Here is a 25,260-nt window from a genome sequence, read left to right as displayed (position 1 = left end):
CCTGACTGGTAACCGCATGCCCTTGAACTATTACTGCCTCACTGAAGGAAGAGAAGCCTTCGCCAAATGTGTCCCCTGTTGTTGGGCACTAAAGATTGGGAAGTGCTCACGGCCTCTGGATGAGTCAGTCAGTCCTGGTTCTGGTTGCATGCTGTAAGTGTGAGGGCGCTTAATTAGCCTCAAAGGGTAAAAATAGCCCAGTCACATGAAGCGCCAGTCATCTTTTTAGAAAAGATTTGCAAAAGCCGAGGAAGTCAAGGTAAGCTGTTTGGTTGAAAACAACAGATGTTGAAGCCAGATGCGGTGGCACAGGACCTGGGGAACAGATTCAGGAGGATTGCGGCAAGTTCAAGTTCAGTGGCTCTACATGCTTTCAGGCCGTCAGGACTTAGAGCAAGATCCTGTGTCAGAAAAACAAAAAAGAAGAAAAGAATAGATGTTGGTGGGCAGTGGTCATTTCTGTTGTTCTCTTAAAACTTTAGAGATCTTAACTTCATTCATCATGTCCCAAACCATACCCTCATTCCATTTTATTTGGTAAGACAGCCAAGGTTTGGTACCAGCCCTCTCATAGGCCTTGTTGGAGTCTTGAAGGTAGGCATGAGAGACTTTCCTTAAGTCTAGTGTCTTACGCTTTCTCCTTTCCCAGGCCTCCTGTGGTTTTGAGAGTATTAGTAGCTAAGTTAATGGAGTAGTTGCCGAGTTCCAGCTTTGTCTCTTAACACTGCAGGAATTGATTGTTTAAATTCTTACTACAGACTGACAAAGTTCTTGATGCTGTTATTTGTCACATTTTATAGCTAGGGGAAGAGGTGCAGAGAGGTTGAATCAGATGTTCAAGGAGACTCCAGTCACTGGCGGTCTTCCCCCACTTTCAACTCCCTGTTACAAGCACTCATTTCTTTATTTCCCTTCATTGTGTGTGTGTGTGTGTGTGTGTGTGTGTGTGTGTGTGTGTGTGTGTGTGTGTAGGTGGTGGTGGTAGAATTCTGGAGATCCAACTCAGGTCCTGGTGCTTACATGGCAAGCATGTCACCAACTGATCATGTCCCTAGCCTCACTTTGATGCATCTTAATGTTTCAGTCACACAGATGTTTGTAGTTCCTAACACTGGCAGGCCACCTTGGAATTACGTCTTTTTGCTTTCCTGCTTTCCATGTTTCGTACCTCTAACACTCTTTCCTCTTTTCTTTTTTTGGGGAAATTCTTATCTGTGATTCAAGGTCTTATTCAAGGAGGTGCCTCCTTCATGAAGCTTTCTCTGTCCTGTTCCCTGGACTAGTGAACCTCTTCCTGTGTTCCACTGCTATCAGTGAAGGATGTCCCCCTCCACTTCAGAAGCACTCATCCCTGGCTGTCTGGTTAACAGATCCCTACAGACAGAGCTGTATCTTCCCAGTAGAAGCTGTGTAAATGTTGAGTAATAAAGCTGGAAGGAAGAAGATGTAGGAGAGAGACTAGATAGTAGAGAAGGGTATTTAACTATTAATTCCTACCTATTACTCTTCGTAAGAAACAGGTAACTTTGATTTTGAAGTATAAACTCAGCGTGACCCCTACCTTTCATGACAAAAAATTTTATAAATCATGATGTTTACAATCATAATATCCATAAGCCATGTAATCATCTTGGCAATCAAAATTACATATAATGTAAAATAATTGTCCTTATTCTAGGTTAATTGTGTGACTCTGGCTAAATTAAACCTAATCACATTCTAACATTTTCCTGGATCAACATCGGATATCAGTTGCACTTTGTTGGGAGCCAGTGGTGACCATACCAGGCATGCCTCCTGTTACCTGTTCAGTCTGTCACAGGTAGTAGATACTCAGCAGAACATCACCCAGATCAGAACTGCCATGGTGATAGGTGTACAGATTGCTTTTCGCATATGGGCAGGTTCAAACTGTACTGGGCAGAATCGTTTGAAATAACCAATGCTGGACCATTTTTGTCTGATAAATATGGCCGTGTGTGATGGCTTAGTGAATTAGCAAGAGAGAAGCCTATTCTCTTTATGAACCCACTCAAAAGCTGATATTTGATAGTACAGAGGTTCTAAATATGTTCGCTGGTTTTTATGAGAATAGCCTACGTAATTCCTTGAAGCCATCCAAGGCAGTTGCTGTATGGGCGTGTGGGGTGGCACCTCTGTTTCATTCACTCGTGTGGAAGTGAGAAGAGCAGACAGATACTGCCACAACACGTGTGACTGATCCTCAGAGTGCCTTGTTGGTTGGTGGCACGGAGAGACTTCAGTAGAGTCCAGGGTTCCTTAGTCAACAGCAGAGAACTTTGAACATGCTGGATGCAGGTTATTGTGTGCACTTGACCTCTAAGAGCAGTTGTAAATAACAGGATTGTTGGGTTTCCAGGGCTCACTTCCTGTTTTGAGCCCACAGTGCCTATCACCCCAAGAACAGCCAGGGCTTTGGTAGTAGTAGTTAAGAAACATGCCCATCTCTCAGTTCTGGCAGTTGATGATAGACCCTTTCTGTATTCTCACAGAAAATTATTAAAACTGGGTCCCTTGTAATAATTTAACATTTTTGATAAGCATTTATTAAAATGCTTTTAAATTTTGACGTTTTTTGAAAAACATTTTTAACCTTTAATAAAAGGCATATTTCAAAGCTGACAGTGGACAGAACAGTACAACAAGCCCCTTGTGCCCATTAAGTAGCACACAGCATGCTCTCCTGCCTGTTACCTGTTCCAGCCCCCAAACCCTGTGTTGTTGTCTTGTGGCATTCACACCATCTCTTTTGCAGAGGCTTCAGCATATGAGTGCCACAGGACAGAGGGTCTCCAGTGTAAGCAGGGGCATAGTGCCAACTCTACATTCCTAAATATACCAACACGACTTCCTTGATGCCATCAAGCCTCCAGGATGAGGAAGAAATTGCTTTAAAAATAAGCTTATCTATAGAATGTGTCTAAGTGATAAGGGGTGTTAGAAAAAAAAATGCTGTTTCTTTTTTTTTTTGACACTAAGCGAAAGAATGTTATTGGAGGTAGTAGAAGCAGAGGGGCTTAGCATTTCAGAGGGTTAAAGTCCGTGATCGTCATGGTGGCAAGCATGGCAGCAGGCAGGCAGGCATGGCGCTGGAGCAGTAGCTGAGAGCTCACATCTGATTCACAAGCATGAGGCAGGGGTGGGGGTCAGGAGAGAGAATTAACTGTGAATGGTGTAAACTTTTGAAACCTCAAAGCCCACCCCCCCCTCCCGTGATGCATCTCCTCTAACAAGGCCACACCTCTAATCCTTCCCAAACAGTTCTACCTAATGGGGACCAAGCATTCAAATCTATGAGCCCGTGGGAGGCAGTCTCATTCCAAACACCACACCCAGCTTTAACATACGCTACCAGGAACCTGAACTCAGATCCTAATGCGTGCACACTAAGCATTTAACTCACTGAGCCATCTCCCCAGACACAGCCAGTTAGTGTTTGAAAGGCAGAGAACCCTGCAGATAGCTACAGAACAGTGCATTTGAAGGTTAGGCTAAGGCTCTGCTTTTGCAATGCTCTCTCAGGCTTGGTTCAGTTTCACATAATTTATGTGTTTAGTCGACACCTATCTGCATGCCCTGGTATCCGTGCTCTCTGCTAGCAGAGAGGGATTCCCTTCATGGAAGAACTTTCCAGGTATGAACATCGCAGAAACAAAGTTCCCAACAAGCTGTGTGCTTCCCAGCTTGTACCTTTCTAGATAGAAACCTGGGGTGACCCCAGGGTAGCTCCAAGGGACTACACAGGGCTGTCACTTTTTATCAGATTCGCCTCTGGCTCTGGTGGGGATGCTGAGTCCCACGGGGCTGTGTCATGTGTGCTGTGGGTTTCTTTCCCATGCCAAAGCCCCAGATCTAGGCTAGTGTATCTTACCTAGAGTTGCTAGTTGCCTCTGCTACTCACTTAGCCCTCAAATACCAGACACACACAAAGCTTCATTCCATGGGAGATTCTGTTCACGGTTCTAGTTATTTCTACTTTCATGAAGATATGAATTGTTAGGAAGAAAAAATACTGAGCACATGAAGACAGACAGACAGACAGACAGACAGACATCCCCATCACAGAAGCGAAATGCTACCTGTCAGTGTGAATTATAGAAACCCAATCCAGAGATCTACGGGCCTGTCTTCTCTTTTGCTGGTGAAAATGAAGGGACGTGACCTCTGCTGGTCTGTGACCGCCAGCTGCAGTGACAGAGGAGTATCCTGACGGCAGTTATTGGGTCTGGGAGGGTTTTAATGGGACCGGTAGGTGCAGTGAAATGTATCTCTAGGAACTGTAATCGCCTGCATCAGTACAGTCTTACGCGAATATTATTCTGTGATTTTAGAAATGGAAGTGAAAGTTTTGCCATGAGTTTTTCAACATCCTGTTTTTATTGTGCATATTACTTAGTACTTGACCTTAGCCAACAGCCCGGGCAGCGATAGGAACATGGCTTTAAAAACCTTAGTCGTCACAGTTAAGCCACTCTTGGGTGTAACCACTAACTTGTTAGTGTAAAGCCTTTTTTTCCTTTTCTCTTTAAGAATGGCATTTTGCCGGGCGGTGGTGGTGCACGCCTTTAATCCCAGCACTCGGGAGGCAGAGCAGGCGGATCTCTGTGAGTTCGAGGCCAGCCTGGCCTACCAAGTGAGTTCCAGGAGAGGCGCAAAGCTACACAGAGAAACCCTGTCTCGAAAAACCAAAAAAAAAAAAAAAAAAAAGAATGGCATTTTATCAGATGTGAAGCAGCCATAGTAGAATGCTAGGTTATAGTGTTCTTGCTCTACACCAGATCTCATTCGTATTGAAAGAAGACAGTTCATCAACCACCAAATTAGAAAAACCTTTACGTTTTATGTATTCTGCTTTCCCTGATCCTGGAAGGGTCTGTATCCATTTATGTCCAGTGGACACACACACAAAAAAAAAGGGCCATAGCCACCCAGCATGTCCCTGACTTGCCCTAATTAATGGCACCTGCCACTCTGGGGACTTGTTCTTTGAATTCTATACCAAGTCGAAGAGGGAAAAGGTGCCCTTCTGAATAAATAGGCCGTTGGGGCTTATTTGAGATTTTTGGTAAAATGTGTCCCTCTTTTCTGTGGAAGGGCCAGTGAGACCTCTGTACCCTTCCCATATTGGACTTGAACAGCAAACATCATCTCTCTTAACCTGAGCAAACATCTGCTTGTAAAGTTTCCAAGGTCAATGGATTGTGTATGCTTTGATCTCTGTTGTGATACTTTGGTGTCCATGATTTTCCAGAAGGATATAGAGGCAGTAGTTTGAACATGGCTGAATGAAGGCAAAGTCAAGGCGAGTTTGGGATTAAAATAGACACAGATTGCTGTAGATGTAACCAACCGTCTTATTAAATAAGAAACACAGAAACAATGTAAAAGAGAAAGCCGAGAGGTCAGAGCTCAGAGCTAAAATCTCACCCTTCCGCCTGCGGTGTCCCAGCTTCCCGAAAGAGAGCTACTTCCTGTCTGTATGCCTTTTTTATAGTATTATTGTTCTGCCTTCTCATTGGTTGTAAACCCAAACACGTGACTGCCTCGTCACTGTCTGAATGTACAGCCCCCTAGGTCTTAAAGGCATATGTCTCCAATGCTGGCTGTATCCCTGAACACACAGAGATCTATGGGATTAAAGGCATGTGCCACCACCGCCACACTCTGTCTATGGCTCTAATAGCTCTGACCCCCGGGCAACTTTATTTATTAACATACAATCAAAATCACATTTCAGTACAATTAGAATACCACCACAGATTGCCACGGTGAAGTGCAGTGGATGCTGGCACAAGTTTTGGTGCCCTGTATGTGCTGAGGACTGCAGGTCTAGGAGCTGTCAACGGTGTCTCTTTAGTTAGATAACCACATTTCATTCTCTCGCCATAATAGATCATATACATAACTACATGTTTTTAGTTTCTTTTGGGGGCCTCATTCTCTGGATGCCTCTGTCGTAGACATGCTGTGTCAGCTCCGTCTTTGGATTTGTCTAGTTTAGCGCCTTGACTAGGAACTGACTGGATCTGAAACTGTGTGGTGGTGCTGAATGCCCGGATGGTGGAGTAGTGGTAGGTGTACCAACAGTTCCTCCTGGCTGGAACTGAGAGAAAGGGTGGGGGAGTGGACATGACGCACAGTTAAGCAAGCCTGTGAGCACCCAAAGAATTCCTACAGAGAGGGACTGGGCTCCAGCAGACGGCCATTTCTTCACACCCCAATCCATGGCCATCTTTACCCCCCTTTCGTTCGTATTTTGTTCATATTTAGCTTGTTAACTTGTTTTGGCCTTATAACTGCACAAGTGCTATAAGCACAAGACATTTGCACGCAGCATTGAAGAATTCAGGGCCAAGCTCAAATTCAGGTATGATTGTGACTTTGAGTCAATTATATTCTCCATGGCTTGGTTTCTTCGTGTGTAAAATGGAGTGTCAAGAGTTCTCATGTTATAATACTGTGAGGACTGACTGAAGTCATCTGTGTACAAGACAACGCAGTAGCTGGCCCACAGTGAGGGAACGTTAGTGGCGAATGCAGCGTGATTACCCTTCTCTAAGTGCCCATAGGTATTTGAGCTTGAGAAACCTGGTGGTGGGTTACAGTGTGTTAGGTAAAAATGTTTTGAGAGACTTGGGTTCACTTTTTGCTGAGCGTCTTGTGATATTCAGTTGGCCTCACAACCTCTCAGATTTCCAGAGTTTTTGTAAAAGATAATTTGTGTTAGTGAGGGTTCTCCAGAGCATCAGAACTAGTCAGGTAACAGTATGTGTGTGTTTGTTATGTGTATGGTTATATGCATATGTATGAAGGGGATTTGTTAGATAGTAAATATATAAGATTGGTTATAGGAACGGGCTTCTGTGACCATGGAGTCGAGAAGTGCCACAGTCTGCCACCTGCAGCCTAGAGATACCAAAGCCAGTGATAATTTGGGTCAAGTCATAAAGCCGGAGAATCATAGGAACCCGTGGTGGAACTTTTCAATCTGTAGCCAGAAAATTGAGACCTAAAGATGGGGAGGAAGGTGTGGTCTTAGTCCCCAAAGTAAAGAAGATGGAGCTCTGGTGTTTGGAGGTGCAACAGATGAGTTTCCCAACTCAAGAACAGAGTACACCCTCTGGGTACTTTTCTCTTTCTTGTGAAAATACCTAACAGAAGCCACTGAGGGAAGCAAAGCTATGCTTTGGCTCATCGCTTGCATGCATCCGTCATGGCGGCAGGAGCTTAAGGTCATGTTGCATCCACAGTCAGGGAACAGAAAGCGATGGAGTACTTAGCCCCCTTTCTCTCATTCATTCAGTCTGGGATCCCAGCCCCGGAATGGTGGCATCTACATTTAAGGAGGGTATTTCTGCTTCTGTTAGCGTAATCCAGATAATCCTTCACAGATATGCTCACAGGTTTTTAGCCAAATACTGGACAAGAAGTAACTTAGAGAAGGGATGGTGGATCATGGCTCATGTTTTAAGGGTATGATCTATGACGGGGAAGTCGCTATGGTAGGGAGGGCTCAAGCCTGTGGGAGCAGGAGCGTGAGTAGAAGTAGAGATGGGTCAGACGGAGGAGCTGGGTTACCCAAGGCCTGCTCCCCACTTCTTCAGCTGGGCTCCACCTCCCAAAGGTACCAGAGAGTACCATCATGTGGACCTTCCAAACCATAACAGCCAGGAAGCCCGTCTCAGAGGCAATGCCCCTGCTTCCAGCTCTTTCTGCCACCTAGTAGGTGTGTAGCTTTAGGCAAGTTCTGTTTTATCTCAGTGTCTGCCTTCCTCACTGAAGCTGGTTATAAAGTGCTTTGGAATGGTACACAGGGCACTTAAAGCTTTGCAAAGCCCACAGAGGCTGTGCACGAGAGAACACTGTCCCCCAGTATTAGCAAGTATTGCCGCCACAGTTCTTTGTGCATTAGCTGTTGAGTCAACATCTAAGCACGAGGCGGCTTTTTTAGCTTGGCATATTCAAAAATGAGTACGAGGAGGTCTCACTTCCCCTTCGTTTTCAGTTTTGTGGGCAAGAGCAAAAAGGCTACATCAGTAAAATTTGCATGACAAAAGTAATGATGTTGGTTATTTCTCCTCTGGTCCCAATATTCACAGAAATATGGAGTAGATTATAGCAATCGTGAATTAATTGTCATACTGAAAGAAAATTGAAAGATCGATCTATCTATCATCTGTCTGTCTGTCTATCTATCTACCTGTCTATTTCTCTCTCTATCATCTAGAGAGAGAGAGAGAGAGAGAGAGAGAGAGAGAGAAAGAGCCTTTCTTGTTTCTGATAATACTTCTCAAAAGCCCCTGGCTTCTCAGGGTTCCTGGATGGTTTTGAAAAGCGGACATACCAAGAGTTTCAAGGGGGAACAAGAGTTACATGGGACCAGACATACAAAGAGCACACGACTCTCACGATAACTCTGGGTGCCCTGAGAGTTACCTAGCGTGGCGGCGGCAGGCCTTCTCTTTCCTTGAGCTGCCTGACCTGCCGGGGGCACCTTGAGATGTGGAGGGCACCAGGCACTACTGTGCCTCCTGCAAAGGCACTGAAGAACAGAAACGTTTATCTACACAGAGGGTGGTACTAAGCATTTCCAGCTGTTTGCAAACATCTGCAGCTGCTTGTTCAATAGTCACTCAAACCCTCCCAGCTTTGCAGGCTCCAGCCTGATTGTCCTTTGCTTTTCTCTGGCATGGCTCATGGTGTCACTCAAACTCCAGTTGACCACTGTTGATGCACAGTTGAATTCCGAGTCGAATCTCCGGTGTCGTAAGAACAGCTAATTATTAGCACAGGAGAGCTCCGGAGGAAGAGTCCACGGAACTTTGTGAGTGCTGAGACTATGGTGAAGAGTGGTAAATGTTTTGGAGTATGGTATATCCCCAACAATAATTACTTTTTTTCAGAAATATGCCTTTTATAACACTCCTTGTTACCCATTGAGACTCACTCAGGATAGACCCCAATTCTTCAGCCTTGTATCTGAGCATTGCCTAATTTGGCCTCAAACAGCCTTTCTTTGGGTCATTTCCTACACTTCTGATCCACCCTGAGTTCAGCCATTGTGCATATCTTTCAGTTCCCCAAATGCTGTGAGCTCTTTTGTTTTTTGCAGCCTGGTACTTTCTTTGCTTTTCTAAAGAGAAGCTATTATTTATCCTTTGAAAACCAGGTCTGAATACTACTAACTTAAAACCCCCAGCTTCTCCTCTCACCCACCTCTAGGCTGTCTCATTCCCAGATTAGGAATCATCCCCTCTTCTACCCACAGCATTCCTGTGAAGTCTTGTAGAGACCCTCTGCCCTCTACCCTAACCCCGAGACTTCGGCACACAGCCCGGGGGCTGGCAGAATAAGGCAATGAAGGAACAACTCAAAAGTATGTAACTTCGTGGAGTTGCCTTAAGATTATAACCAACAGAGTGCAGCCGTCCATAGAGGCCGGAAGAGGATATTGGGTCCTCCTGGAGCTGGAGTGGCAGGCTGCTGGGAGCTGCCCACTGCATGCTGGGAACCACACTTGGATCTTCTGGAAGGGCAGCAAGTACTCTTAACTGCTGGGCCACTTGCTCCAGCCCCTCAAACTTCCAGCTGCGGGACAGAAGAGAAAAATGGGGGAAATGAAGGGGTCCTGGAAAGAGAATGAAGCCCCTCATTTTGGGGTCATTTCCTGCTGTCTGAGAGTCCACGAAATTTCAGAGCAAGGGATAAAGTTAAGATTGCCTTCTGAGATAATGTCCTCCTAAGGGCCATTCATTCAGGGGTGTTCAGAACGATAGATGAACTCCTCTCGCTTAGGGTCAGAATGTCCTTGACCTTGATCATAACCTCACTAGCACTCTTCTCTCATCCCTAAATGTAAACAGTGCATCTCCTAAATCCGTTTCATCCATAAAAGGATATTCATTAAGAGGATTAAGTGGAGCAGCAGCTCATGAGCTCATATGATTTTTAGTTTTTATTTTTTGACTTAAATTTAAAACTTGTTTTTAAAGACAGGGTTTCTCTGCATAGCCCTGGCTATCCTGGAACTCAGTCTGTAGACCAGGCTGGCTTCAAACTCACAGAGATCCATCTGCTTCTGCCTCTTGAGTGCTGGGATTAAAGGCATGCGCCACCACAGCCTGGCTTTAAAACTTCATTTTATCTTTGAACTGTAAGTCATATCCTTTGAGCAGTGTGGCTGAGCCACAAAGTCTGACGCGGGGGCAGTCAGTCTGTGCTGCTTGCCAGCGGTAATTTGCCTTATCTGGCTGTCGGGCCGTCTCCTTCCTCCCTGACCTTCCATTGCCTTGGGTTCTTTGATAGCTGCATGCCACGGGGAAGAGGACAGACTAGAAGAGAGCCGTTGTTCTTCAGCAAGGGTATACAAGTATCTGCATCCCTGCTAGAAACTGAGTGGAACCCTCCTGAGCGAACACACGCTTAAGTTCTCCCTCCCGCTCCCCCCCAACTATTCACATTTAAAGCTAAGCGCATGTCCTCTCTTAAAGGTCCTGTTATCCCTTATCTCCACTCAGCAAACTTGTTACCTTTGCTTCACCCTGGCTCATGTGAAATTCTTTTCTGTGATAGAAGCCAGGAGCTGGCTTTACCTGAATGCAGGTCCTCAGGCTCCCTGTGTTTGGGTTGATCTGTGTCTCTCCACTACCACTGACAGTGTTACTGGGAGGTCTTTGGACCCAAAATACTAATTAGCACGTTAGGAGATTTTCATAGGGTGCATGTATAACTTAGTCCAGTATCAAAGTCATCCCCAGTTTTCTGGAAATAGTGACCTACCTCGGATCCTGGCTGGCAGTAGCCCAAGGTTGATGCGATTGGAGATAGGTGTTGTGGAAGCAGAGCACACCTTCCTGCTGCAGGGCCGGTGAGCTGGCTGGCGAGAATAGTCTCCCAAGGGCAGCGATGTTCCCTGGGGGGGGGGGGTAGGGATGAGGGTTCACAGGACTTTCTGCTATTTCTAAGGTTTCACAGTGAACACATGTGACCCGCTAACAGAAGGATGATACTCTTGCAATTTCTTCTACTTGATAGTGAGTGTAATCCCTAGGAGCAGGGTGGGTGGGTAACTGCCTGACCAGACATTGTATAGCAAGTTATTTACAAGGCCCCTGGTCACCTTCCCCTCCTGCCTTATGCAGTCACTCTGTCTGCTTTTGCTTTTTTATTTAGCAAATAATCTCAAGTCTGTTACTTTGAGCCAGACACTCTTTTAAGCATGTCTGCTATATTAGCTCATTTAATCCTCATACCAAGCCTATGGGGATTGATACTACAATTATTCCCATTTTACAGACGAGGAGAGTCGTGTAGGAATATGGTTTTCTTTGCATGGCTTGTTCATTCTGCTGGGGTTTCTCCTGCTATCGCCCTTCTGACATAAAAGTCACGGTTCTTAGAGTATCTTTCTGTTGTTTTGAGACAGGGTTTCTCCGTGTAGCCCTGGCTGTCTCACAACTCACGCTATAGTCCAGGCTGGTCTCGAACTCACAAGAGGTCTGCCTGCCTCTGTCTCCCGAGTGCTGGAATTAAAGGCGTGAGACACCACACCTAGCCTTTGAGCATCTTTTTTATATGTAGCACTTAGTGCATGGTATTGTCAGTTTCTCCCACAGGGACGCTGGCGTGGGCTGGTTAGTTTTGGTAGCTTACCTTGCAGGGTAACTGAGGACTGAAGACTCCTGGGCGAGTGAGCGTTTCTTATTTTGTGATTTTGTTTGTTTGTTTGTTGTTTTTGACACCACTGGTGAACAAGGCAAACGCAGATGGAGAAACCAAGGGGAGAGAAGGAAAATCAGGATGGGCCAAAGGTGGAACCGCCGAAGAAGAGCATCTTGGCGCTCTTATGGTCAGAACGCAGAGGCAGGCTAGCAAGTCCACTGAGCTTGGTCATCGATGATGATTTTTTTTTTTTCTTTCTTCCTTTGTGGTTGCTCCTAGCCAACTGTGGGGGTTGAAGGTTGCAAGTGGTCAGGGGAGTGGGTGGGAAGGAAGTGTAGGTTGAGCATGCCGTTGCTCTCACAGGAAGGAAGGAGAAGAATGAAGCCGTTGGCTGGCCCGAAGGGAGGTGCTGGTTTAGACGCCTATAGGCAGAGGCAAATGCCTGGAAGAGAACAGCCTAGCCGCTTGTTCTCCATGAAGCCCTGGTTGTCCTGGAACTAGCTGTGGAGACCAGGCTGACCTTGAACTTGAACCCGGGCTTAGGGACCTCTATGTTCAACAGCCCCACTGTCCATTGGGACTTGACCCCTCAGCCCTCTCACCCCTTCCTGCGGGGGGGGGGGGCATCCTGGGGCCCGAGGGCTTTGGCAAGCAGTAGAGGTCCTCAGGGACTGGACTCAGCTTGAGTGAGCGATGGTCTCACCACCCGCAGAGTGAGGAGAATAGGCTACCCCACAGGATGCTGTGAGCACAGAGCTGGACTGCATCTGTGAAATGTCAGCTGCGGTCTTCCAGCTCCTGTGTCCTCTTTATCTTGTTTTAAAAACGGGCTTAGCGTAGAGTGCCCCTGAGGCGCAGGAGGGGGGAGCCTGTCCTTGGAGTGGCCGTGGACCTTTCACTAACGTATCAGAGCTTGTCCCCCCAGGGAAGGACAAGGGCGGGGGATGCCCGCCTGGCAGTGCTGGTGGCCTCTGGAGGAGATGCATGGGATTGGAGAGCGCCAGTGAGGGCCCAGCTAGGTGTGGAGAGGACAGGCGATCTGCAGCCCACTTTCAAGGGACCAGGGATCGAACTGAAGGCTGATCAGATTATCTGAAGGTGCAGGGGAGAGAGAGGAAGGAGGGAAACAAGGATGAAGAAGGGAAGGGGGAGGGGTGAATATTGAACAGCTGACAGAGAATACGTGTACTAGTGGGTAACAGGGAAATACGGCTGGTGTGCTAGGAGCTGCTGATTGACCGCCTGGAGTGGGGCAGATGTGAAGTCCCCCCACCCCAAGACAGGGTCTCACTATGTAGCCCTGGCTGTCCTGGATCTCACTCTGTAGACCAGACTGGCCTTGAACTCACAGAGATCCACCTGCCTCTGCCTCCCGAGTGCTGGGATTAAAGGCGTGCTCCACTGTGTCCAGATTGTGAAGTCTTATCTTTGAAGACATCATGTAGGTTTGGGGACACAATGCAGAGAGGACAGAACACAACTGTGGCTGGAGGAGAGACCGCAGAGTGTTGGATGAAATCAGTTTCTTTCTGACTTTTTATTTTTCACGTTTGTACTATGGATTGAACCATAGGCCTACCACAGGCTAGGCAAGTGCTCTGCGGAGCTACACTGGCCCTTTCCATACCCATCCTCCCTGCCTTTTCTTTTGCTTTTTTTATAGATAGGTTTCATGTAGTAGCTCAGGCTAGCCTTCAACTTTCTGTATAGCCCCAGCAGTCCTTGAACCTTTGATCCTCCTGCCTCAGCCACCTGAGTATCTAGGATACAGGCCTGTGCCGTCAGGGCCAGCTTAAAGAAAATAATTTTCAGTGGCTGATTCCAGGGGTATGCAGTTGTGTTCTTTCTTTCTCTTCTTTATTATGTACATATCCAAAAAAAATTAACCCTAGTCTTTGGAAGACTTCTTATGTGCAGTGCATCAGTTTTATTATTTAGCATATGTTTTCTATCTGTATACTGTATTTGTTGTGAGATTTTCATGCATACACATTCCTGGTTCCTTACATGTGCTTTTTGTATTATTATTATTATTATTATTATTATTATTATTATTATTATTTGGATTCTTCCCTGGAATGAATTTCCAGGTATGAGGTCAGTGTGCTCAAGGGTGTGGGTGGGCAGATCCTCAAGGGTGTGGGTGGGCAGATCCGCAGTGAGCAGGGAGACTAGAAGGAGGATGAAGAATTCCAGCTTCCACACTATTGTGGAGGCTGAGTTTTATGTGTTTATGGCAATCCACTTCCCATGAATGACCCTGAACTCGGTGCTGGTCCAAGGGAGGCCCCTCCATATAGGAGGGGCACATGAGGAAGTGTGGTTGGTTAGAGCGTGTGTCCGTGTCTCGATAAATGGAGTACTGTGTGCTTGGTCTGTGTTTATTATTTTTTAAATGAGCACTGTTGTCAGGAGGTGGAACAAAAGGTGTGTCTAGAGGGGAAGACGGCGATGGAAGGGGTCTGTATCTCTGCTTCAGAGGATTCTGTTCTTGATTTTTGAAGCAAGGACAGAACAAGTTCATCATTAGAAATAGAAGGCTCTAGTGACTTCCATTATAGTTATTACAGTGGTAATATTCTGAACAATTTTTAACAGGTTAGGAAAGTGTAATTTATGGAATTATTAAGGAAATTGTACTGCGAGTGTGTGTGTGTGTGTGTGTGTGTGTGTGTGTGTGTGTGTGTGTGTGTGTGTAGGTCTGATAGCTTTGTTTCTCAGTAACTGCCTACCTCCCCCCCCCCCCGCCCCCATTTGGCCTGGAATTTGTCACTAGGGCTAGGGTTAGGGTTAGGGTTTGTCACTAGGCTGGCTGGTCACTGAACCCCAGGGATCTGCCTCCTTAGCATCAGGCTTACATGCACCTGTGCCTGGCTATTTTTATATGGTTTCTGGAGCATCAAACTCAAGTCCTTATTTTTGTAAGGCAAGCTCTTTACCAGCTGGGCTATCATTGTGTTATTGTGCCTGCTCTGAAGTAGTAATCTTTTGAATCACTAATTCCATCATCAACTATAATTATTAAATAGTTTTCCTATGTCCTGTGGTTGTGACACATCTCCTCTTTTTCTCTTTTCACAGAAAAAATACAGAAAGGGATTCATTGATGTTTCGAAAATCAAGTGTGTGGAAATAGTGAAGAATGATGATGGTGTCATTCCCTGTCAAAATAAATATCCATTCCAGGTGAGCTGGCAGCCTTGAGCAGCATGGTGCCCGTGTTGGTTTTAATGCAGCGGGGTGCAATGTTATTCATTAAATGGTGCTGTTACCGTGCGAGAAAAGCCACCAGGCACAACAAAAACCACTATAAGGGTTTTATTAGGAGAAGGGGGAGGACAGGAAAGAATGTGACCAGGCCTGTGGAAGACATTCCCTGCACATGCGCATATGGGCTTATTGAGCTACACCACGCAGGCGTATAGATTGCGTGATCACACACTGCACGGATTATGTAGAACCTAAGACCCCTTGTTTGGCTACTGAACTTTGCATGTGTGGTCATGTAGCTGGGGGAGTGGACAGGAATTCCAACAGCCCACCTTTGTCCTGTTCCCATTTGACTTGACAGTTTCCTGTCCCGGGTCTGGTGGCTGATTTGGGGGCTCCCTTGTCATCTTCGTAGTCCTTGCCTCTCTTCATTAACTGCTTAAGACTTAGGCAGCCACTTTGTTTCTGTTTTGGCCGCTGTAGCCTACCGCTGATCCCGAGTCACTAAACTCCAGGTCTCTCCTGTGGGTCACTTTAGCCACAGAGCACAGACCAAAGCCCACTGGAATTTCCCCCTGAACTTGAGAAGCTGGAAGGTAGCAAGAATGATTTACTTTCAAACAGAAATGAGATGAAAGGGCTTCTTTTGATGGGAAAGGTAATAGTAGCAGTATATGTTGATAAAACTACATGACAATCCTGTGCTCTACTGGTCTCGCTTATGACCAAGGAAAGTGATGCTCACTTATTGTAAATGACTCCTTCAGAACCACATTGTGAATGAAAAAAAAAAAAAAAAAACAGTCAAGGATGTGTACTTTTTAGGAAGGAAAAAAAAAAGCAAGTTCATTGAAAGGAGCTGGCAGGTAATGACTCATCAGGTGAACTAGGAGAGATACAGGATGAGGCCACCTACATGGGAAAACAGTTAGGAGAGCATGGTTGGGGTCTTGAAGGGAGAGAGAGAAGATGAGCACTGTAGGTAAGGCAATGGTACCCTGAATGGAGAGAGAGACTTCGCAGTTCTACTAACAAAGGGGGTTTCTGACTCTTATAGGTTTTCGTGAGACGGGCATGGTGTGAACTGTGTGGTTTGTAGGCGGAAGGAGACTGGTACCCTAGAATCTTCCCAGACAACCAAACTGCCTGAGATGTCAAAATTAGACATTTTTTATTCAGATTAAGGGCAGTATTTCTAGAAATCCTTGTACAAATACAAAAATGCCCCATGTTACCAAGGTAATAGATATAATTACATCTGCTCCATCAATAGAGATCCTGGCTGCCCTACAGATCAAACCAGGAGGCATCTGTAAAGTGTTTAGACCGAATTGGGAAGTCAACAAATTAATACACTGAACAGATTATTATTAGAACAACACTGTAGATTTCGGGATGGTCCAAGTCCAAGCTTTTCTTTCTAGCTATGTGTGCCAATTCAGGCTGACTTTCCTGGTATGCTATAGTTCACTATTTAGTATAGAGCTGGCTGTACAGACAAAACTGGGCAAGGTGTGAAAGCCATGTAGCAAACATGAAAACATCTCTCCGTTTTTTAACGTGTGAAAAAACATCTCCGTTAGCACGTATCTCTGGTCCTGCCTCTCACGTTCTGTCTTGTAATACAGCATTTCTAGATATATCTTAGAAGTAGGCTCATGTTTGATACATTTTTGTATTTTCGGCAGTCCCACCAAAATGTAGGTGTTGACATGAATTTGGAAGGGTTTACCTATTAAACCTAGCAAAGGGCAGCTGTGACTAACGAGATCATGGCTTGCTTCTCAGTCTAATGGGTATTGGCCTGGTAAAGGGAGGTTTATAATAGAGCACATTACGTTTTAGTCAGGTCAGCGTGTTTCTGCCTTGTGACTAGCCGTCAGGGATAACATCTCAGAGCAGTGGCAGGATTCCTAGGTTAATTTCCAAGGCTTATTATTCATATTCAAATACAGAATAAGACTAGTCATGCCTGCTATGTGAGTGGTCCTCCTGAAGTTATACAGGAGCGTAGGGTCTTGGCTAGGCCTTCCTTTTCTTGTCTACAAAATGGAAATGCTCATCTCTGGTGGATTGAGTTGACATCTATGAAGCCACAGCCTAGAACTGTAAGACTTGGCACTTATTAAAGATGTGGACTGCATTCACTGATGGGGCAAAAGGACAGGACAGGAGCGATACTGAAATTCACCCCAAATATTATTTAGAAATATACTGGGTTAGAATAAGCTCCGAGGTACCAAGTTTATCCACAGAACTTTAGTTAGCTAAATTGAAATAAACACCAAGATCAGTGAGGCATCCTGATAGCTGCCCATATCTGTTTTCCTCTGTGAGGATGCAATCCTGGGTCTGGGCAGTTAGTAAATGCCTTGAGGACCCGAGTCATACATATCTCAGTACTCACATAAAAAGAGCCAGGTGTGGTGGTACGTGCTTGTAATTCCAGCACTGGGGAGCTGGAGACAGGCTGATGCTGAGGTTTGTTGGCCAGCCAGCCTAATCTACTTGGTAAGTTTTAGGCCAGTGAGAGACCCTGTCTAACTAAATTGGGTAGAAGGCACTTGAGAGACAATACGCCAGGTTGTCATCATCTAGCCTCTAAAACACACACACACACACACACACACACACACACACACACACTCACACACACACACACTCACACACACTCCCAGAGTTCCCATAATCCTTTGTAAAACATACATCCCACTTAATGTTGAAATTAAGAATTAGATGTTCTTTTATAACTAAAAAAAATCTGGTTTCTTTGGAAACTAGATTTCTGAAGTAATGGATGTGTTTTCAGCCACTCAGGAATCATGTATTAATGCCTGTAGAATCAGGGCTCTGCTAGACAGACTTGTTGTGTCCAAATATTGTCACTGGTTTCATCTTTTTTTTTTTATTCTAGGTTGTTCATGATGCTAACACACTTTATATTTTTGCACCTAGTCCACAAAGCAGGGACCGATGGGTGAAGAAGTTAAAAGAAGGTAAAAACTCATGTATTCTATATAATTCTAGGATATCACAAAAAAGACATATTGCTAATATAGCTCTTGCATTTATAATTAATTATAATGAGTATCTCTCCAAGGACAGTCAGTCATGTGAAGTGATAACACATTGAAGACAGATTTCCCTTTTTAAAGTCTCATTTCTTTATAGTTGAATGCTTTTTTTTCCTAGTAAAAGCATACTTCCGTTTATCACACAATGTGGTTGAAGGTGATAAAGCGTGAGCTTTTAGAATGCCAGAATTTGTATGTCCTAAGAAATTGCCTGCATCACACAGTTGGTGTGGATGGATGGCATTTTCATGGCGAAGTGCTTAAATGGACAGCTTGTCTTGCTCAGTACTCCTTTCTTTGATGGAACACAGCGGTAGTGGGCATTGACCCACCGTGGAGTAGCAGTGATTCACTTCTCTTCACATGCATGTTTCACCAGTGAAAGGGGACAAAGATAGAAAGCCATCTAGCTTTTCTGAATACTGAACATGTAATGTCCCAATGACATTCCCATAATAAGTGTGTTGGTCAAGGAAGAAGTAATGATGGACAGTTACTCACATAACTTTAGTTTGTTTTATGTCGCTAACCACTCATGTGTCTGTGAATTACAGAAATAAAGAACAACAATAATATTATGATTAAGTATCATCCTAAATTTTGGACAGACGGAAGTTACCAGTGTTGTAGACAAACAGAAAAACTAGCGCCGGGATGTGAAAAATACAATCTTTTTGAGAGTAGTAAGTATTCACCTGATTCTTTAGTGGCATGTACTCAGAGTGATCGGACCATTGGTGTTGGGAGGAGTGATGGGATTTTGATTCTGATCAAGTGGAGCACACTACCCGGAAAAGTGCAAAATAAGAGTGAAGGTGTTTCCTTAGCCGTGGGCCTTAGAGAGGCGAGGCCTCTTTGGGGAGCTTTTATCACAACAGCAAGGCCGCTAAACTGAATCAGTTAAAAGTGTGGACCACAGGCGGTGATGCAGGCCTGTGATCCCAGACTCAGATTCAGGGCAGGAGCTTAATTCTTTACCCAGGGCCCTTAGAAACACTGCTGTGAGAGGCTCTTAGTTGTGAGTGAAAACCAGAGACCAGAGCTACTAGTGCTGAGGAGGACGGGACACCCCAGGCTGTCACCCTGCACTGTGTGCACACGACTACCATGTGAACCAGCAACTTCCAGGGAGAAGGAGAATGGCCATTTGTCGGGTCTGTGGCATGGGGTGGGGACAGCTCTAATTCCGAGTTCCCCCACTCCTCTGGGGTAGCCTTCCTGACATTAACAAGCAAGACCCAAGCTTCCAGGCCGCTGTTATTGCTTACCTGGGTAAAGTCGGCTCTGACTTGCTGGAGAAATGACTGAGAAGTTAGTTAGTCAAAGCTAGTCATTTGTTAGTCTCTCAGGTAGTGAAACAGAGGAGAACAGCTGGCCCAGGGCTGGCAGGTTGGTTCTGCAGTGGCGCCGCAGGTGGCTGTAGAGATTATTCTAATTCTGCCACTCTTGCTCCTTCAGCAGTTGAGTGGGGAAAGGATCCAGAATGCCCACAGAAGGTTGTACAGGGACAGGGTCTAAAAATGGCCCACTCCTTTGATTAGGACTTCATCCATGTCTACTGTGTGGGTAACCATGTACCACACCAAACTCAAGAGGAATAGACTGATAAAACCGATGCATTTCTCAGTGTTATCATTACAGTGATGCCACTTTATCTACAGAGGATCTGTCCCAAGACCCCCAGGGTACAGGTCATATTGAACCGTATGTATAGTTTCCCGATATATATATATATAAAATTTGGACACAGTAAGAGATTAACTATTATACCTACCAATAAAATAAAATGACTCTAATAACATGCTGTAATAAGTTATTATACACAGTTTCTTATTGTGTTGCAGATTTTAACGACACCAGCATTTTTTTTTCTTTCCTTATTCAACCAAGACCTCTCAGCTTTTCAGCTTCTCTTTGGTGTATCCCAGTGCCAGCATTGCTATCCTTACATTTGGGGCCATCACTCAGTTAAAAATGTTTGATGTGCTGTGATTATACCACCACAGTTGGTATGAGAGCCAAGAGTATAAAGTGACCAATGGCCCGGATAGTGGATGCAGAGTGGACATGCTAGATGAAGGAATGATTCACCTCCCGGGAGGGTGTAAGCCAGACAGCCTGAGATTTTCGTCACACCTCTCAGAAGAGTGTACAAATGAAAGCTTGTGAATCGCTCCATTTAATATTTTCACACCATGGCTCGCTGGTGCAACTCCAATTGTGGAGCCATAGATAAGGGAGCATTACTGTAACTTGACTTAGACATTTCTTCATCTATTTTTTCCATGATGCTAAAGACTGAAGCCAGGGCCTCACTACTGGTCAAATTATTAAGGCCACTCCACGTAGTTAAAAGGAAGATTTATTTAGTGGGTAACTTACAAAAAAGGGATAGGTAGGTCGTGGGGTCTGGGGAAGGTGTATTGCAGTACAGCGGTGTTCTCTGGAGCTCTGCTCAGTCAACTTCTACCGTCAAGGGTCTGGGAACAGAGAGAGCGCTGCCCATCCAGATCTCGGGTCTCCCGGCTCCTCCCTTGGCCCTGCCTTGTAGGTATGACCGTTGCCAGAGTCTCAATGGGGGTTGGAACGTCCAGATCAAAGCTGGAATGGCTACCCACTACACCTCACACTGCTAGGCACTCACTCTATCAGACCCCAGCTGCAGTTTAGATTGTAGCTCACGTAAGAGCCAGGATGATGCTGTCTGGGGAATCCTGAGATCATCATGCTAGGGTATGTTGGGTGTTGGGCACAGTAGTCGCCTGCCTAGTGCTCATTCTCCACCAGTGGTATCTTCTCTCCATCAGTTCTTGTGGGATACCATTGTGATCCACAGTCACAACTTTAAGCCAACATTTATTGTCACTTTCAGGTATAAGAAAAGCACTGCCCCCAGCACCAGAAACAAAGAAGGTGAGTGGTCTCTGCCTTTATGTTAAATCGTTAAGTTCCCTGCTCTTGCAAGCCTGTGTGTTTTAGAAGGGGTTGTGGTTTATTGACTGTATTTATGTTCAGCCATGCAATAATGCTTCCTCCCAGGACCACCTTAGAAGCAGGTGTGACAGAACTGATCTGAATAGTTCTCAATGTCAAGACTATCAGTTTAGTTCTTTAGCGTTTGTTGTTGGGGTCCTGTTACCTTCTGGCAGACTGGCTTCAGGAGTCATTTGAGAGGTGTGACATTTTAAAGGACTATTTCTGTCTTAAGAGCATGGCATAAAAAAGGAGTGGCATTAGTGATGTAATGATGTGCCCATGGAGTGGGATATGGTGGAGTAACATGTAATTTAGACATAGTTAGTACCTTAGCCAATGAGAACCGGGGGTGACTGGGTAGGTTACTAAACTTTGGGTGGGTTGACTCAGCTGTAGCTAAGGACTTACTATATGATAAATATGTTACTTGGTGGTAGCATTGTTTAGAATAACAATGTTAGATCCTAACAGAAAACAGGTTTGATCCTAAGTGTGCGTTTTGTACATTGAAGGCATAAAGAAGTGCACATTGCTTTGAGTGGGAGATCTGTTGAAAGACTCCGTGGTGCACTGTTCTCCCAATGCCTGTGGTCCTTTAGTCTACCTAGTGTCTCCTCATGGACTGTCATTGCCTCGCTCTCTGGAAAACTATCCCTGACCTGAGAACAAACAAGCAATCCTCAAACAAAAACCCTTAGAATAGTCAGGGCAGGCTTTGGCCCTCTCTTCAATCTTGAACTCTTGAAAAAAAGTCCAACACAACCAACATGGTCATGGGAGGGCTCACAGGTTTCATTCACTAGGTGGCTTAGACTAGACTTGAGGCTTTGCACTATGGTGACATGCGAGTCCTTTATATTTTGCTGCTGTGCCTCATGATCCATTTCAAATAGAAGCTGAACTTGCCAATGTCGTCTTCTCTGCATAGAGAAGGCCTCCTCCACCAATTCCCCCAGAGGAAGAAAATACTGAAGAAATAGTTGTAGCGATGTATGACTTCCAAGCAACAGAAGCACATGACCTCAGGTTAGAGAGAGGCCAAGAGTATATCATACTGGAGAAGAATGACATCCATTGGTGGAGAGCAAGGGATAAGTATGGGTAAGTGTTTCCTTTGTGTGTGACTTGCAGTGGTTGCGCGTGATGCGCTGAGTGAAGCATGTGTGCACTGTAATTGGTTAAAACAGACTAGCTCAGCCAGCCACAACTTTAAGTCAACCAGGAATTTGCAGCACTGTGAGGTATACTTTAAGGGTTTTTAAATGTATTTGATGGTGTGTGTGTGTGTGTGTGTGTGTGTGTGTGTGTGTGTGTGTGTGTGTGTGTGCGTGCACGCCCGCCTGCCAAGATATGGTCAGAGGATAATGTGGAATTGATTCTCTGCCAACCTTTACATGGGTTTCGGGGATCGAACTCAGGTTGTTTGGTTTGTGTGGTTGATGCCTTTACCCACTGAACCATCTCACCAACCCTGAAGTGTATTTTCAGTGACCACTCAGTAAGTGCACATTGATCAGTTACTTCTTTCCTGGGGTTAGAACATTCTACTTAGTTCTCATATGCTGGTCATTTAATCTGAGCAGCTTAACTTTGGGAGAAATTACTGTTTATGCTTTGTCTCTCTCCAGTAAAAAACTCTCCCATCCTCTCTCCCTGCTTCCCTGCCTCCTTTTCTTCCTCCTTCCTCCCTTCCCCTTCCCCTCTCCTCCTCCTCTTCCTTCTTCTTTGTATGTGTATTCTGGGATCAAATCCAAGACTCACACATGCTAGGAAAGTGCTCTACACTTAGCTACAGTCTCCTAAGAAATAGTTTATTGTAATTCTCTTCTTCCAATTTCTCTCTCTTTCTCTCTCCCTGTATACTCACAGTATAATGGAGCAACTTTGTATTTGAACTTGTCTTTCTCTCTATAAATGTGCATATAGGTATACATGTGTATAAAATACATGTGTGTGTATACACAGCAAGCATTATTTGTACAGGTAACTTAGGACTTAAGGGGCGTGACCACTGGTGTGTGCCTCCACACCTGACTTGGATGTGTCTCCTGAGTCTTGTTTTGCTTCACAATAGTTTTTTCCTCTTTTTATTTTTGATCTGGTGAGATCAGTTTATTTACCTTATAAAATGAGTCGTCATCTATATTACATGGACTGTCCCCTTCTTGGACTGTCTTGCATACCTCTGTGCCATCTTATCTTTTTTAATCTGGTGGTTGGAGTGAGAAGCTTGGTCACCTCAAAGATGACCTCCCGCTGTTCTGTCGTTAATGGTGCCGAGGGTGCTCATGGTTCAGGAGCTGGCCTGACGGACACATCATAAGTTCCCATAATGTACCGCTCTTGACATTAGCATCCACTAATGGTTGCCGCTTAGACCCGTTCTTGCCTTAGGAAGTACAAACGGTGTCTTTTCTAACTCTGCTGCCGCCACCACACCCACAGCTGTTAATTCCCGAAGGATCTGCCTCATCAATGAGCGCATTTAGTTATGGCGGGAAAGGCAGGTGCAGCTGATCCTTAAGTCCCACCATGTTTCAGAATGAGTTGATGAATGAACTTCCTCTGATGATTACAGTGGTAGCCAGAGGTTTTTCTTAGTGTTGTGGATGCTTTTGTGTCAGGTTTCGGTCCAAAGTAGCCATTGTTCCGATTGCTTTGAGCTGAGGACCCTGTTAGTTTTTCTCTGCTTTCTGTCTCAGTAAAATAATTCAAGTTCACCTTGTATTGCTCCTCACTGGGCCTGCAGTTTGACATCTTCCCCCAAGGAACTCTGCCTCTGTTCAGTCAGAAGCAGTGTTTTACAGGTAACAGGTGGAATTCTGGGATTCTGTTTGTTTGGTGTATTGTCATTGCTTCTAGGCTTCTGTGGGTGCAGTGAAGCGCACGTGCGTGTGCATGCATGAATGTATGTGTGTGGGAGTGCTTACATGCATGTGTATGATGAGCTTTTACTACAGGCTCAATGCCAAATAGAAGATTACAAAGCTTCTAGTTTAAAGAAAAAATTATACATGAGCATCGTGGCTCCTGTATAACCAACATAGAAGTGTTTCTTAAACTGTAGTGTAGTGTACATAGGAGTCACCAAGGGTAAAATGGAAGGTTCCTTTGTGCCACACAGGCCTGCCCAATTCAGGTCTCTCAAGAATGTTCTTTTTACCAAGTTCCTCATGGTACCAATGCAGAGGGCATAGACTACCTTTGGGATGCTGTCCTGCAGAGCTTGCTGAGGTAGCAGGGCACAGGTGACTCCGTGCAACACAGACTTTTGTGATATAGTGGTTTCTTTAAGACATCCTTAGAAATGATAAAATCTTGACCAGCATCATGGAATATTAACCATCATGGAATATTGGAAAGATTTAGAGTTCAAGTTCACACCCTAATGCTGACTGACTTTGGGAACTGAGAGATCATCTTAATCTAGGTTTTGGTTTCCCCATGAGAAAATGGGTATAATAATGTCTGTACAGCTATAATCTCTGTGAGGATCAAATATGGACATACATTGTAAAGTACCGGACAATACAGTTACATTGAATTAATGAGGTAGCTGGGTTTTCATAGAAACTTCAGGTCATGTGCTTTAGAAAACCAATTACCTTTCCTTAAACAAAAATTAAAGTCATTTCTGTTTGTGTGCTCATCTTAATTCTAGGAGTGAAGGATATATCCCAAGTAATTATGTCACAGGAAAGAAATCAAACAACTTAGATCAATATGAGTAAGTAATCATTTACTTTGTAAGTGTGAAGAACCAAAAACTATTGTTTTCCTAATTATGTAAGACATTTTGATGATTAAGGGATAACCTTAATGTCTTTAGAATGTGCCAACATACCCTTAATTCCCAAGTTTTATCTCTCTATGTCATTTTCCTTGAATATATTATGTGTGAATGTCATTATATAAGCAGGCACAGTTGAACTGGATTTGAACAATCACAGCTCAGCTGAGTTTGAAATAAATATCATTGTTCATTCATTTAAGGTAAGGGAACAACATTTCCCAGAGGAGCCTTTAAAAGCGTTTCATTGTTCCTTTTTTTTTTCAGATGAAAACAACAGTCTATGATTAGTTTTTTAAAACTTTGAAAATAGGAAAAATGTTATTAAGAAAATATTATGAACAAGAGTTGACCTTGTCAACATTAGTGATATTTTTCTTTTCTTTTTCCACTAAGCAGTGAGTGCATTATGCATTCATATTTCTTCCTGCCATTACACAGACTTTGAAAATATTTTCATAACTGCACTATTGCTCATTCAGTCATAAATTTACAATATATTTGCTGAGTTCTTGGTATTGATCTATT

The 25,260-nt window shown here is 44.6% G+C and overlaps 1 protein-coding gene across 2 annotated transcripts in view; it reads left to right on the top strand.

The window, feature by feature from the left end:
- The window catches only part of Tec (tec protein tyrosine kinase), a 110,950-nt gene that overhangs the window by 59,056 nt on the left and 26,634 nt on the right, over nucleotides 1-25,260 (top strand). For both annotated transcript variants that reach the window (XM_028860921.2, XM_028860852.2), the window contains exons 4-9: nucleotides 14,764-14,868; nucleotides 17,807-17,888; nucleotides 18,521-18,649; nucleotides 20,839-20,879; nucleotides 21,871-22,043; nucleotides 24,604-24,669. In XM_028860921.2, coding sequence (XP_028716754.1) covers nucleotides 14,764-14,868; nucleotides 17,807-17,888; nucleotides 18,521-18,649; nucleotides 20,839-20,879; nucleotides 21,871-22,043; nucleotides 24,604-24,669 — 596 coding nt within the window. The remainder of the gene's footprint in view (nucleotides 1-14,763; nucleotides 14,869-17,806; nucleotides 17,889-18,520; nucleotides 18,650-20,838; nucleotides 20,880-21,870; nucleotides 22,044-24,603; nucleotides 24,670-25,260) is intronic.

Source organism: Peromyscus leucopus, chromosome 10 (genome assembly GCF_004664715.2).
Source record: "Peromyscus leucopus breed LL Stock chromosome 10, UCI_PerLeu_2.1, whole genome shotgun sequence".
NCBI lineage: Eukaryota > Metazoa > Chordata > Mammalia > Rodentia > Cricetidae > Peromyscus > Peromyscus leucopus.
Note: the sequence above shows the minus strand (reverse complement) of the source record. Positions and strands in the feature narration are given on the sequence as shown.